Genomic DNA, 14,832 nt, shown 5'->3' with positions numbered 1-14,832 from the left:
TGCAGAAACGGCCCCGCTCTGGGGACGGCTGGGGGGATCCCGGCCCCACTGAACGTCAGCTGAGGGGGGTGACCAGCCGGGGAACAGCCTCTGGACTGGGGGGGGTTTGATGTGGGACTTGGGGGGCATGTGCTGGGGGGGGGTTGAGGGCAGAGGGTGGGGGCATAGGGGGCGTGGCCAGCGAGGGGCGGGACCGGGGCCAGGCCCCTCCCCCTCCATGGCCCCGCCTGCCCAGGGAGCAGGGGCGGGGCTCAGCTCGGAGCCCCGCCCCCGGGTGGCGGCGCGGCCGGTTTCCCGGGAGACGCCGAGCCCCGCCCCTTCCCCACGTCAGTTCCGCGCCCGCCCCTTCTGCTTCCGGGTTACGGCGTTTGGCGCCTTTTTTTTTTCCATCGTGGGGGGGGGGAGGATGTTGCCGCCCGGGCGTCGAGCGTGACCTCTGACCTCCCCCCCGGTGCGTTACCCCGCAACCCGAGTGGGGCAGCGCGCCGTGGTGAGTAGGGGGGGGGCGCCCCGGAGGATTGTGGGGGCACCATGGGGAGCGGCGGGGGGGGCGCCCCGGGGATGGTGCGATGCTGGGGGCGTCCCGGGGAGCGGTGGGGGCGCCCCGGGGGTGGTGGGGGCGCCCTGGGGAGCGGGGGTGGTGGGGGCCCCCCCGGGGCGCAGTGGGGGGGGGTTTTGCGGGGGGCAGGGAGCGAGGCCAGTCGCAATAGCAGCTTTTCATCCCTCCAGGTTTGAGCTGCCGGCCCCGCCGGGCCCCCCCCACCGGTGGCCAGCCATGTTCTCGGCGCAGGCGGCTCCCACCGCCCAGAGCCTGCTGGCCCCGCCGTCCGCCGCGGCCCCCACGTTCGCCAGAGCGCCCGTCTCGGCCTACGAGAACCGCTCCCAGCACTTCAGGCTGGGGGAGCGCAGCTTCCAGCGCCAGTACGCCCACATCTACGCCACCCGTCTGCTTCGCATGAGACCCCTCCTGCTGGAGAGAGCCCGGCAGAAGTGGGGTGAGTTGGTCGCCAGGAAGTGCTTTGGCCTGGTGAAGGCGCAGGTGCCCGAAAGGGGGCCTCGCCATCCGCCCCGAAACCTGCGGGCAGGCGACAGGTGAGACCCACGAAACCGCCCCCCCCGTGCTGTGCGGGGCTTCACCTGCCAGCTGGCAGGGGGAAGCCGGTGTGGTTTCTGGGAAGCCCCGTGCCGTCTCTTTGTTTTCCGAAGGCCGGCAGAGCCGTTTCTAAGCCAAACAAAATCCCAAGCAGCTGACCCAGGAGGACGTCTTGGCCCATCCTAGGGAACGTCCGTCTGCCCTGAATTCCGGCCCTGCGTCTGTCAGGTTAGGGACTCGCTCCAAAACCTTACGGCGTCTAGGAGATCAGCTCGGTGGGAAAACATCTGCCGCTGCCAAGCAGTGCTTCCGGCACTGGAAAAGCTGTCTCTGGGCTCAGTGAAAAGGAGCCTTGTGTTCCTGAAACACGAATTACATTTGGGTAGCATTAAGAGTCTGAGATGGGCACTCGGGAGCCAGGAGGGCATGTGATGTGGTCTGTCTCCAGCAGCGTACGGGACGTTTGAGCAAGAGGCCTCGTGGGGCTGAACCCTTCAGGTTTAAGTGGCGATTTCCTTGTTCTGGTGGGCTGGTTTGCTGTTTACTGCTGGAATTACTGTACCAGAATTAGTTTCCATTAGAACATGTAACTGCTGGAGAGTGGCATAGCTCAGCCATACAATGATGCACAAGAGCAGATACCTTCCCAGTATGAGGCAAGTGCCTGCAAATGCCAGAACTCACTGGCTGAAGATAAAGAACTGGCTCCTTTTTGGCAGCTACTGAGCAATGTGTGACTCACCTGTAGCTAGGAGAACATGACAAATGGCTGTTACAGAATTTAAGGCTGTCTGGCCAGGTCAGCTTTTTTGGTTTGCTTTTGAATTCCTTCTGTAGGGGTTTTAAAATCTCTTTTACAGGCCCCTGTGCTGTGCTGTGCTGAGATAGTACAAGCCCACTCCCAGAGCTTTGAGGGTGTGGCACTGTTGCCAGCTCTCTCAATGTTATTGTGAGCCTCGTGGTATTTGGTGTTTTCCTTAAAGCCCCAGCTCTTAGAGTCAGGTGATTATGAGAGAATCCCATGTGGGCCCACTTATTAAAGAATGCACATGCCTTCTTCCAATTCAGCTGCATCCGCTTCCAAAATGGATTGTTTTGGACGTGGGTGACGTTAAAAGGGGGAAAAGGCACTCGTGTTCTGGAATGTGTGAGATCACATGGGCAGTTATTCTGGAATAGCTGTTTTGGTACATTGCCAAGGGTAGACTAGTCCATCCTTCACTGAAATGTCAGCCAGCCTCAGGTTTAATTAGCTCATGGAACCCTAACAGCTCCTTGCCTGGCAGGGTCTGGAAGCAGCTCGACTAACATTTACCCTTTCTATAGTGCCTTGTGTCTGAGGCTCTTGCAGTGTACTACAAACAGGCTCCCTTATGGATGTGCTGGCCCTGATGCCTTAAACCCTGCCCTAACTTCCTTGTGGAAGAACTGAGGTCCGGTTCCAAGGGAAATGACCCAGACTCTCCATCAGAGTTTAGACTAACTGAGCCTTTCCATGGATTTCTATTTCAAAATTTATCTCGGAGACGGAGGGATTTTTTTGAACAAACAACTAACTGTCTTGTTTAGGCTGCACAGTAACTAATGGAAGTTACGCGCAGTCCGTTCTGAGTCCTTTTCTTGGGAAGCAGCCCGTGGTGTAGTTGACCAGAGCTCTGCAGCCCGGGGAGGGCAAGGCCGAGCGGGAAGGACTGACCGTCCTTGGGCTTTCTGAGGTCATCCTGTAAACCTGTGGCTCGAACACTTCACGAGTGGTTGTGTGTGGGCGTGCGATGGTAGCAACTCAGCTAATGTCACGGAGGATCTCGAGCTGCCATGCTGAGCCCTGAGCGATGACGACAGCCGGCACTCAGCAGCGGTACCAAGTCCCTGACCAGGGAACTCCCACCTGCCATCAGCAGAAGATGTGCTCTAGCCCTGGTGGCAGCAATCGCTGGGTGAGGGTCTCTGGCCTGGGCGATGCAGGAGGTCAGTCGAGATGGTTGTCGCGGTCTCTTGACAGCTCACTTTTAATAACTGGCATGTTCCACTGCTGGGCAAATGCAGCTGCCAGCGCCAGGCTCTGCTTTCCCACAAGCGTGGGCTGGAGAATTCAACCCTGGCTGCTCTGGCGTCAGTGCAGTTTCCTTGGCTGCCACTAGCGGGCGTCATCTCCTTTTGTTTCAATGCGGAGCCCGGCCAGGAGGACCCACTGCGATTCCAGCATCCAGCCCAGGCCCAGCGAGCACGTACTGTTAGAAAGGCCGAGTGTTCCAGCAGCCATAGGGGAGGTGTTCCAGTCCCTTGAAGACGTGTGTCAGCGTAGGGATTGCCCCTGGGCTGGGAGCACCTGTCTTGGGCGGGGAGCTCTGTTTTCCGCGGTGCATTAGGAGAACAGGCTCTGCCCGCTTGCCCCAAAGAGCGCAGGCTGCAGGCGATCGCAGGGTGACTATGCCACAGATAAAAAGGACCTTCTCCCTGGTGCCTCCCAGCTCCCAAGGGCCCCATGGAGGGCTCAGCTTAGACATGTCCTTAGCCTGGCTGGTTTCTCTGAACTAGAGAAGTCAGTTCTGTGTTGGGCGCGGGGCGTCCTGCCTCTTGCCCTGACATCCTGCCGTGGGCCCCCCGTGATTGACATTGTCTCTCCAGAGGAGGTGTTGAGGCTCTTGTTGATGATGCAGAGAACCGGGATGAGCCAGAGGCAAGAATTGGACTCTGGGCCCAGGAAGACCCGTTGTTCCTAGGCTGCCATGCCTCTTAGGGGATCTAGAGTTAGCAGCTCAGGGGGCTGAGGGCTCAGTCCCCTTCCCAGGCACAGAGGAGACAGGCTGCATGCATCAATAGAATCAGGGACATGCTCTCAGTCTCTTGAATCCATTGCCCCGGGCAGGTTCGCTGTCTACGATGCGGTCAAGTGCTTGGCTGATCTAGGCCTCTCGTGGTAGCTTATTCCACTTCCTTGTGCCATAGAACGGAACTTGCCCTTAGGAAGGCTTTTCTGACAGTCACCATTTGCCATCCCACCCTGTTTCTCCCAGTCCCCATGCTTTTTCACACCCCACTCCCATTTTTCTCCCATGGAGTTTATGCCCTCCAGATATTTCTCGACAATCCCATGTCCCCCTGCAGTATCACGCAGCCTCGTTCTGTGACTCCCCTCCGGGGCGGCGTTAACACAGCCTGTCCCTCAGGCAGTCCAATGTCTGGAGAGGCTGAGTTGTGCTTCTCTCCTTGCAGGCAGCGGCATTGCTGAGAAGAAGCTGTGTGAGCTGCAGATCGCAGAGAAGTGCTGCGTAGTGGGAACCCTCTTCAAGTCCATGCAGCTGCAGCCCTCCATCCTCCGGGAGATCAGCGAGGAGGTAAAGGCCACGGGAGGGGCCCAGAGCCTACATGGCACAGTCCATCCAGGGAATCGTGTCTTGGGAGTCTGAGCTGTCAGGCTGGGTGACCCCTCTCCTCTCCTGCCTGCTCTCAGTGCAGGCACCCGGAGAAGGGCAGACCACAAGGAAGCCAGAGCCTTGCATGACAGGCGGATGTCCTGTTTTCACACTTAAAAATTCCCACTTTCTCTCTGAATGCAGGGAGAGCACCTGGAACTAGTTCAACCTCTGTCTTTTGAAACAATGCCATCCCTTTGCAAACACTCCATAGCACTGCCATGGTTACAGGGCTTGCTGCATCTCTGTCCCCTTTCTGGTGACGGAGTGTGGCTCCTTGGGCCTTTACCTGTCCTGGGATGGAACCACGCCTTTCTCCCACGTGCAGACTGAGCCCTGGGCTACAGCGCTCTGCGAACGGACCAGCAGGTCCGAGTGCGCTTTGCACCTGCAATTTGAGCTGGTGAACAGTAGCGTTCAGTGACCACGAGCAGCTTTCCCGAGCCAAGAGTATAGTTTGTTTAACCGTAGGCACAAAGCAGTGCGGAGAAAAGAGTGTTAAACAACAAAAGATTTACACGTCCATCTGTCTTGCGGAAAGTCCTAGGCAGGCCTGTCTGACTTCAGATCGCTGACTCCTGAGTGTCAGTCTGAACTCTGTCAGCTTCTGGGGATGTACCCTAACGAGGCTGAGGAAGAAACACCAAAGGTTACCAGTCCTGGATGTTTGCTGATAGACTGTCCCCGGGGCTCTGTCGGTCATCCGCCTGCATGCAAACAGCCTCTTGGGCAAATTAACCCCATGCAAGTCCCCTCTGCAACGATCAGACCGAAATAAAGAGCAGATAGTTTTCATAAACAAGGCCATGGTTTTGGCACAGAAATTTTTAGTACATTTCCCAGCAGCGGTAGGTGTGGGGAAAAACCGACCAGTCTCAGAAAGGGGGAGGGTGGGGAGGAAATCTGCCTGGCATCCGCCCAGCAGCGGCAGCGCCTGCCCCGCAATGCTGGCTCAGCTCCTTGGTTGCAGTGCCACTCAGATGTGGCGTGTCCGTCCCTCCGGAGAGGCAGACGGGCCACATTTGATTGGCGTTCTGTGGGCAGGGCAAACCTGAGGGGCTCTGAGACCCCAGGTCTCAATGCCCAGAGCAGCGAGCCAGGCCCTGCCGTCACTCTTCATGGATTTGATTCAAATGCCCGATTACCGCGACCTCTGTGCCAGAGTCGGAGCCTTATTCACAAACAACCCCAGGCAGCTCCGAATCCCTCACTGTCAGGTCCACGTGACTTGGCCTGTGGCTCACCCTCTATGAGGGAATAAAGCCAGCAGCCTTTCTGCCAGCTCCAGTCAAACAGAGCAGTGCTCTCGCCCATGTCATGATTGCAAACACGTGTTCTCAGGCTGTCCAGCGGAAGGTCTTCTGGATGAGTAACATCCTCTGTGGGTAGATTTCCAAGCCATTGTTTGCATGTCCTCTGCACCAGACGGAGCTGTGAGGAGAAAACATGTCAGTGATCATTTGCACCTGGTTAGCAGAGGCTGTTTTGCAGAGACCCTGGCAAGTTCCTGAAGCTCCAACAGGAGCAGGGGTGATGGGGCGGTAAGAAAGCCCTGGCTTCCGAGGAGAGCACGGCTTTAAAAGCAGGCCGCTGCGCGTGAGTGGCTGGGGCCCGTGTTCCGTGTGTGGGAGTCTCCCTTCGCTCCAGTGCCCCAGTTCTGATGTTGGGGGCGGGAGGTGGGCCTTTGGGGCGGCTCATGCTATCACTAGAGCGTGCTGACGGCCTGCCCTGCCTTCACAGCACAACCTGCTGCCCCAGCCACCCCGCACCAAATACATCCACCAGTCGGACACGCTGATCCTGGAGGATGAGCTGCAGCGGATCAAGCTGGAGGGAGCGGTCGACGTCCAGAAGCTGGTGACAGGTACGGCGCACCTGAGCTGCCGTAGTGCCCTGCAGCCAGCCGGGCGGGGGGGGGCCCAATACACTGCACTGAGACCAAGCTGCTCCCAGCCCCCCCGGGCCAGGCTGTACGGCAGGTAATTGATGCCCTTCCCTCCGCCACACTGCGCGTAGATCAGACAGGCTTGTGCCATGTACTAGATACCTTGGCAATGTCAGCAGAGCTCCTTGTCCACGCCTGGCAGCTTCCCGCTTGCGGGGGGCAGGGGGCAGTTCACTTGGATCCAGGACAATCCCTGTGACAAGGGCAGAGCCCTGGATAGGACCCTGGCATCACGCAGGCCAGCGTGCAGGCTGGCCCGGCCCTGCCCTAACGCCGCATCTCCCTCATGCTGCCTCTCAGGGACCATCCTCGCTGTCTACGGCTCGGAGACGGACGACGGCCGGTTCGTGGTGGAAGATCACTGCTTTGCTGACCTGCCTGAGCAGCTGCCCCGGAGAGGGCCCAGCACCGACAGGTGAGGCAGCCTCTGCTCAGATCCTGCCTCGGGGCACCCTACTGGGCGGGTGGGCATGGAGCAGTGCCAGCCATGGGGTGTGTCTCTGGCCTGACTCCCCTTCGCTGGGAGGAGTGGCACCTCCCCCTCCACGGTGGGCCCCGGTGGCGTCTCTGCCAGCAAACAGCTGACGGAGCAGGGGCTCGGATCCCCTTCCCCCAGTGCCTACCTGCCGTCCCGTGATGTGGATGGTCCCGGCACTGCCGCGAGGCTTGGCGGTCAGCACCGCTTTTGACTTCCAGATTTCGGGTCTTCCCTCGGCCTGCTTGGCCCGAAATTAGCTTGGAGCTCTGCGGCTCCCTCACCCCGTGCCCTGGTGTGCTCTGCTGGCCTGGGAACTGTGGCAAGGGGGGCACAGAGCATGCCTAGGTGGCAGGGCCGGGACCCACCTGCTGTTTGGGGCCGTAGGTTCGTCTTGCTGGTGTCTGGCCTGGGCCTCGGTGGGGGCAGTGGCGAGAGTTCCCTGGGCATGCAGCTGCTGGTGGACGTGGTGACGGGGCAGCTGGGGGCCGAGGGTGAGCAGAGCAGCGCGGCCCAGATCTCCCGGGTTATCCTGGCAGGCAACCTGCTCAGCCAGAACACCCAGAACAAAGACACTATCCACAAGGTAAGGGACACTGGGGCGCCCTGTCGGCCTGCAGGCAGCCTCTCCCCCCAACTGCAAGGGGCAGATGGATGCTGCCCAGGATGCATTGGTTGTGTGGGTCAGTGGCGGGTTCTCGGTCTGGTGCCTCTCCCCAGCACTGAATGCGTTTGCTTTGGGTCTGTCTGCGCAGAGTGGTACCCGCGTGGGCAGGGGGAACTGTGCTGAGCTCTGCGAGATCTCTCCCCGGTAAGGCTGGCGGGGGAGAAGGGGTATCCTCCAGTGGGGTCAGATGGCCAGCGCCCGGGAGCCCAGCCCTAGCCTGCAGGACACCTGTGTGACCCGTCCGTACCTAGGGTAGCCACCTGAAAATGCCAAGGTCAGGGCAGGCTGTAAACGGAGAGCAGATTCTCCTAGCACTGGTGGGTGACACTGAAGTCTGACTTCAGAACCAGCCACAAACCGTGCTTCTGATTCCCCACACTGGTTATCAAGAAACTAAAATGAACACATACACGGCCCCCTTTACTGCATTTCAGTCTCTGGCTCCCAATCAGCCACTAGGTCCAGTAAAGAGACCAGTTATTTAAACTCTCTGCTCTTTACCAAAAGGTTTCCCCTGACCCCAAAGGGTCAGCCACAGCACCAGATCAATGTAAGTTTGGATCTTACCCAAAATACCATGCTGCCAGCCAATCCTTTAGTAACTAACACTAAAGGTTTATTGTAAAAAGAAAGAAACAAACTATAAGAGAAGTGTTAAATGATTAACGCAATCAGACACACACAATTGATTTGCAAGTCCATATAGATCAGGTTTCTGGTAGAACTGTGGAGTTTGCAGGCTTGCATAGTCCCTCTGGTGTACATCCAGTACCCGGATGGGTCTCAGTCCTTTGTTTCACAGCTTAAGTTCAGTTGAGTTGTAGATGAGTTGATCCAGAGGTAGGTGAAGACTGACTGAAGACAAATGGATGGGGTGCAGCTGCCTTCTCTGTCCCTTGGCCTTTACCATGCTGCTTGTGGAAATTGACAGGAATAAGATGGAATCCAGGGTCACATGAGTAAGTCCTGGTGACTCATCAGGTGTATCCCTGGCTTCTCCCCCTGGGCCCATTGTACCTGTGAGTTTCTTTAATGGGCCATTAAGCAGGCTAGTGCTGCAGCCATCCTGACTGGGGTGTCGCCCAGAAACACAGCACAATATGAAATACAGATACAAACATATCCAGCACTTCCATTGCACACACAACACATGAACATAAACATCATCATCTTTCTTAGCACATTGTAGCCTTTCTAACAGTACCTGACATGGTATATCTCACATGAATTGTGATGATTCTGACATGTTGTTAAAAAATATAATAAATGCCCCCCCAATCCAGCCAGCATCACATTTACTACTTAAACTTCAAAGAGAAATATGGACAACAGTATTGTTACATTCCAAATTCCATCCAGCCGTTCTTTGTGAGCTCTGAACAGAAGGATGACCGAGTGGAAAGCAGTTTGTCTACATTGCTAACCTCTGACAAGAGATGTACATAACATCCAACAACTACCAACAATGCACTGGCATAGCAAAGCTCACTGTGGCAGCTGCCCAGTCAGTCCTGGCGTGGGCCCGCCCTGGAGCTTGGCAGGGAGGGAGGGAGGGAGGAGTCCTGCGTCCAGTGGGGGCACAGCACAGCAGGCGCCACGCTGGCCCCAGAGGCCTGTCTGTGGGGACGCTGGTTTCGTGCGGAGCTGCCCCTCTGATGCTTCTCCCGGCTCCTTCTTGCAGGCCAAGTACCTCACCAAGAAGAGCCAGGCCGCCAGCGTGGAGGCGGTGAAGATGCTGGACGAGATCCTGCTACAGCTCAGTGTGAGGGCCGGGGGCCGGTGTGGGAGCGCTGCTCCCGGCGGGGTGGGGACAGCCGGCTCGCTGGCGGCTTTCGTGGGAGCCCGGCTGCCGCCGGCCCAGCTCTGATTGCCCCTTCTCCGCTTTCAGGCCTCCGTGCCGGTGGACGTGATGCCCGGCGAGTTTGACCCTACCAACTACACGCTGCCCCAGCAGCCACTGCATCGCTGCATGTTCCCCCTGGCGAGTGTCTACTCCACGCTGCAGCTGGTCACCAACCCCTACCAGGCCGACGTCGACGGGGTCCGGTAAAGCCCTTTCCGCGGGGCAGCGGTTTGTGCCACCGCTGCGCCAGGGAAAACCCCACTGCTGGGCAGCACTGGGCGGCTTGGGGAAAGGTCTGGGCGTGGCATGGGGCCCTGACCCAGCACACGCGGGGCTGGGCGGTGGAAGTGGCCAGCTGCGAGCTGTCTGACTCCCTCCGCCCTTTAGGTTTCTGGGGACGTCCGGCCAGAACATCAGCGACATCTTCAAGTACAGCTGCATGGAGGACTACCTGGAGATCCTGGAGTGGACGCTGCACATCGGGCATCTGAGCCCCACGGCCCCAGACACACTTGGTAAGGGGCAGGGAGCCCTCCTGCCCCTGGCGGAGCTGAGCACGCGAGCCGTGACGGCTGAGTGGGGCACGTCTGGGAGGAGTGGCTCTGGAGACGGTGCTCATGCCTACAGCTGGGGGAGTGGTGGGAGCCGGTGGCCAGGGACTGTTGCCCTGGGAGGGCGCTAGCAGGCAGCGGGCCTGGACTCGGGTAGAACAAACCCCAACTCGGGAGGGGAGGGGTCCGGCCCGGGGAAGCACAACGCCCTGTGCAGGAGGGTGCAGGAGTTCCTGATTTCTAGTGACACCCTCGGGGCCCGGAGCCGCATGCTCCCTAACGGCCTCCATTGTCTTCCAGGCTGCTACCCTTTCTACAAAACCGACCCCTTCATCTTCACCGACTGCCCTCACGTCTACTTCTGCGGGAACGCGCCACACTTCAGGTCCAAGGAGCTCCAAGGTGAGGGGCCCCGAGGCCTGTGGGCTGGGCTACTTGGTGTACCCCTCCAGGACAGCGCTGGGAGGGAATGGAGACCCCAGCAGCGTCCCTGAGGAACATGGGGTCCTGGCAGTCTGATATCGTGCTGCCCGGCTGGCGGGGGAAGCAAGCCGGGCCGCCCTTGTCTCACTGCTGGATGGGTGTGCACCAGTGCATGCTGGGAAAATCCCCCAGGCTGTGGGGCAGGAGGCTGGGCTGGGTATACTGGAGGAGGTGACCGTGGGGTTACCCAGTTCCAGACCCAGCTGGCAGAGGGCTGAACCCCCCAGCAGGGGGGCGGGGATAATGCGGGTCTGGGTGCACGAGCCATGCAGCGTGTGGGAAGTGCGGCTGCCCCATGGGGAGGTGGTGGTTTGAGCTGGGGGCCCAGCGCCCCTCTCTAACTGGTGCAGCCGCTCAGCCCCCCCATTTGCCTGGCAGGGGCGGATGGGCAGCGGGTGTTGCTGGTGACTATTCCCGACTTCAGCGCCACGCAGACGGCCTGCCTCATCAACCTGCGCGACCTCACCTGCCAGCCCATCAGCTTCTCCAGCTTCAGCGCCGACGAGGGCGAGATGGAGATCAGCCACTGAACCGTGGCTGGAGCCGGGCTGGGCTGGGCCAAGCCGGGCTGCCCGCTGGGGGGCCGAGGGAGGCGCCAGCCTGCACCCAATGGGTGCAAATGGACCCAAATAAAAATACCTCACCGCGTCCTCTGCTCGTGGCCTGCGGTGTCAGGTGTATCTGCCAGGAGGGCATCTGAGTGGCCCCGCACTGCGCCTAGGTCTGGGGGGTTGTGTGCGTCCGACCCTCCACCTCTCCCAACGTCTGTGGGGATGGAGGTGCCTGCTGAAACCATGCAGCTGGGTCTGGACCCACTTGGCCGGTCACACGTCCTCACGTTCCCAGCTCTGCTGGGCTCCAGGGGTGGGTGTGAGAGCTGGCTGCGGTGAGCCCCGGCCTGCGGGAAGGAAGGAGCCCCTGCGTCCAGCCCTGCCCTGGGAAGTGTGATATGTGTTGGCTCTGCACTCCATCAAACGGGCAGGGTTTGGCTGGCGGGTGCAAAGACTGTGTTTGAATAAACATTGCCTGACCTCTCTGCTGTGGCTGCCCTGTGTGCATGTGGCTGAAGTTCCTGTCTGACGGGTCTCAGCTGCCTTTGGCTCTGGTTCGCGCTGCGGTTCTCCGAAGGGCAGAGCCAGGCCTCCGGCCTGCCCCATCCCAGCGCCCCTCGTAGAACCTTGCCTGGTGCTGTGGGGTTGGGGGCTTCTCTTTCAGGGCTGTCTGTGAACCCTGCCCCCTGTGCTGCTGTACCAGCTTGGGGGGAGTCTGTAGGCACAGCTAGAGTCATGGCCCTGCCCTTCCCTCTGCTCACTTGGGCCTTACGCCCCATCCTTCCTGCTCTGAGCCCATTGGTCCCTGGGCACCACTAATCTGGGGCCTATTTGCCCCTGGCCCCCCCAAGGACAGGCAGCATCCATCTATCATCCAGTGCCCGGTTTTGCCTGGGGATGGCTGCAGACGCCCATGGTGCCTCTAGCTCAATTCTGTTGGCAGTGGGGCTGAGCCGGCGCCAGCCTGGGGAAGGGGCTGGGAGAATGAAAATGGGTCTAGGCCCCAGTGAAGAGGGGGTGTGGGGGAGTCTCACGGCACGAGGGGGGTGGGCTACCTCAAGGACTTTGGGCTGAGGGGCTGTGGTGGGGGTCCGGGAGGCGGGTGCACTGGCAGGTTGGGGGTGCGGGAGGCGGGTTGGGTGGGTGTGGTGGGGGTCTGGGAGGTGGGTGTGCTGGCAGGTTGGGGGTCTGGGAGGTGGGTGCGCTGTCTGGGGGGTCGGGCTGGGAGGCAGGTGCGCTGTTAGGGTCAGGGGCCGGGAGGCGGGCAGGTAGGGAGGGGAAGGTGGAGGGCGGCGGGCGGGGGGTAAGGGTGGTCCCTGAGAGGTAGGAGATCCCTGTTCCACTCCCTTCGCAGAGGGGGATTGGAACCGGGATCTCCCACCGCCAGGGTGGGCAGCTGCGCTGCGGGGGACAAAATTTAATAAAATGAGAGGTAGCAAATCCCTCTGCTGGTCGGGCACAGGGGACTCAAACCAACAGCTCCGGCATCCCACCTAACCCCTGCACCAGCGAGGCTCACACACTGAGGTGCTGCTTTAGCCCAACCAATAGTTTATTGAAGTGGAACAGCATCCAGAGGAAAGACAGAGAGCTCTGCTCCCAGCCCGGGGAAGACTTGAACCCGGGTCTGCCAGGGGCAGGGTGAGGAACCCACCACTGCACTGCAGGGCTCGCTGGATGATGCTCGCTCTGGCTCCGTGAAGAGTTACTGGCAGTGGAACAGCTGCACCGGCACAGCTGCACCGGCCCCGCCACCCTCTGCACACCCAGCGCCCGGCCCGGCCCGGCCCGGCCCGTCCTGCCCGCACCTCGGCCTGGCGCAGGAGAAGGTGCGGGGTGCCTGAGCGGGGTAGGGCCCGTGGTAGGTCAGGGCGGCCGGGCCGGGCCAGGGCGGAGCCGGAACTGGCGGGGCGGAGCGGAGCGGAGGGAGGTGGCTCCGGCTCCGGCTCCATGGCGCTGAACCTGAGCAGGAACGGGCCGGCGCTGCAGGAGGCCTACGGCCGGGTGGTGGCCGCGGGGAGCCCGACCGACTGGTGAGGGGCCGGATCCCGCCCCACCACCACCACCACCACCGGGGCCCCCGACCCCCCACCGGGCCCCCCTGCCCGGGCCCCCCCGACCCCGCGGGGCGCCCAGTGCCCGGTCCTGGGCCTGAGCCCCCGTCCCGCATCTCTCCACGGGACTGGCTCTGCCCCCCCCGGCCCCCGCTCTCTGTCCCCAGGGACCCCCCGGCAGCCCCTGCCCGGCTCTGGGCGGTTCACTTCCCCTTCCCTCTGCGGGCGGGCCGGGGAGCGTGGCCGGGGTGGGGCAGGGCTGGAGGGGGTGGGGGGTGGAACTGGGCATTGTCTGTGGGGCAGGGCTGGAGGGGATGGGGGGTGGAGCTGGCATTGTCTGTGGGGCAGGCATGTGGGTGTTTGACATGGCTAGTGGTTGGAGAGGGGTGTGTGTGTGTGTGTGTGTGTGTAGACACAACTGGGTCGGTGTGGTTGACAAGTGGCGGGGAGGCTGCATGGCGGCTGGCTGGGCTATGGGGAAGGGAGGGAAGCAGTCACCACGGCGGTGAGGGTGGGGTTAGCATCCGCTCCTACTGCACCCCGACTCCGCCAAGACCGAGGTGGTGAGACATAATGGTGCATTGGTTGCTAAAACGCTCCCCCCCCCCTTGCTTTGTTTCAGGGCTTTGTTCACCTACGAAGGCAACAGTAATGATCTGCGGGTGGCTGGCACCGGAGGTGAGTGCATCCAGGGAAGGCCGCCCCGCATACGGGGCAGCCGTGTCTGTCGGGGATCAGGCTGGGGCCCTGGCAGCTGAGAGCGCGGAGAAGGTGGCTGGCTGTCGGTGTCCAGGGTTTGTCTGGAATAGCTCCCGGGATGGACACTCTGCCACCTCCTTTGCCCCACTTGCTTAACAACGGCCATCCTTTTCTGGGGCTGCCGTCTCAGCCCATTGCCGCTTGCTTGGACTTGCTGTAGAGGTTGTGAGGAGTCCTGAACTAGACCCTGGGACACGTGCTATGGGGCATAAGGTGGAAGTGCACCTTAGCTTTCTCAGTGATCAAGTGACAGTGCCTGGTGGTGATGCTTTTCCGGTGAAGAGGTGCAGGGTGAAAGCAGAAAGTGTGGCAGTTGGCAGGGAGCTGGACTGATGTCATGTGTAATGTGTAGCAAGTTTCAATCACTCTTAAAACTGCCTTGTCTTGTTTTCTTTTCCTTCCCCTTTCTGTGTGGTTTTATTCTGGTTTTTTTAAGAAGCTTTAACAAATAATTTCTGTACCTCTTTTTAACTCTTCACAGTTCAGTTCATGGCTGTTGTATTTTAGATATAACACAGCTAGGATTAATGCAGCATAAAGGCAGCACGGCCACGCACTCTGAAGTCAAGGTTACTTGTGATGATAACTCTGAGTTACTATCCATACGGCGTATTTTCTGTTTCTGGTTTCCCTGCTACATGTGACACTTTATATCTTGCTTATTGCTACACAAAATCATGTTAATTTACAGCTCAGGGTACTAAACCGCATTCATTTTAAAAGAAAGGAAATAAATATTTGCATCATTTTTGTCTATGCTCCATTCATTGGTTGCTCCATTCATTGGTTTCCCTTTCCTTTCCTGTCCCCCATATAGTCACACTCGGCAGCTGACAGGCATCCTTGAATGCCAACCGTGTTTGCTGGTTATATGTTTATGTGACTAACACAGGGTTGGTGTGACCTTGAGAAATCGTATTGTACGTAGATCTGTGTGTGGTTTTGTGTCGGGTGCACAATGAAGGACAGTGCAAATGGTGACTGAACGATAGTTT

The 14,832-nt window shown here is 59.6% G+C and overlaps 2 protein-coding genes across 6 annotated transcripts in view; both read left to right on the top strand.

Annotated features, from left to right (window-relative positions):
* The first annotated feature begins 475 nt into the window (after nt 1-475).
* POLD2 (DNA polymerase delta 2, accessory subunit) lies at nt 476-11,813 on the top strand. Its single transcript, XM_067545811.1, has 11 exons — nt 476-490; nt 730-995; nt 4,310-4,431; nt 6,250-6,373; nt 6,755-6,869; nt 7,317-7,515; nt 9,278-9,358; nt 9,485-9,642; nt 9,827-9,954; nt 10,291-10,392; nt 10,852-11,813. Exons 2-11 carry the CDS (start codon nt 776-778, stop codon nt 11,001-11,003), a joined length of 1,401 nt encoding a protein of 466 aa, XP_067401912.1. The 5' UTR covers nt 476-490; nt 730-775; the 3' UTR covers nt 11,004-11,813.
* Nucleotides 11,814-12,890: 1,077 nt separating this feature from the next.
* The window catches only part of DBNL (drebrin like), a 30,719-nt gene continuing 28,777 nt past the window's right edge, over nt 12,891-14,832 (top strand). For all 5 annotated transcript variants that reach the window (XM_067545810.1, XM_067545808.1, XM_067545809.1 and 2 more), the window contains exons 1-2: nt 12,891-13,057; nt 13,701-13,756. In XM_067545810.1, the coding sequence (XP_067401911.1) occupies nt 12,975-13,057; nt 13,701-13,756 (139 nt within the window). In that variant the 5' untranslated portion in view covers nt 12,891-12,974. The remainder of the gene's footprint in view (nt 13,058-13,700; nt 13,757-14,832) is intronic.

Source organism: Emydura macquarii, unplaced genomic scaffold (genome assembly GCF_026122565.2).
Source record: "Emydura macquarii macquarii isolate MOO-44397 ecotype Brisbane River unplaced genomic scaffold, CSIRO-AGI_Emac_v2 contig_1110, whole genome shotgun sequence".
Classification (NCBI taxonomy): domain Eukaryota; kingdom Metazoa; phylum Chordata; order Testudines; family Chelidae; genus Emydura; species Emydura macquarii.
The sequence above is the reverse complement of the archived record's forward strand: the minus strand, read 5'-3'. Positions and strand labels throughout refer to the sequence as shown.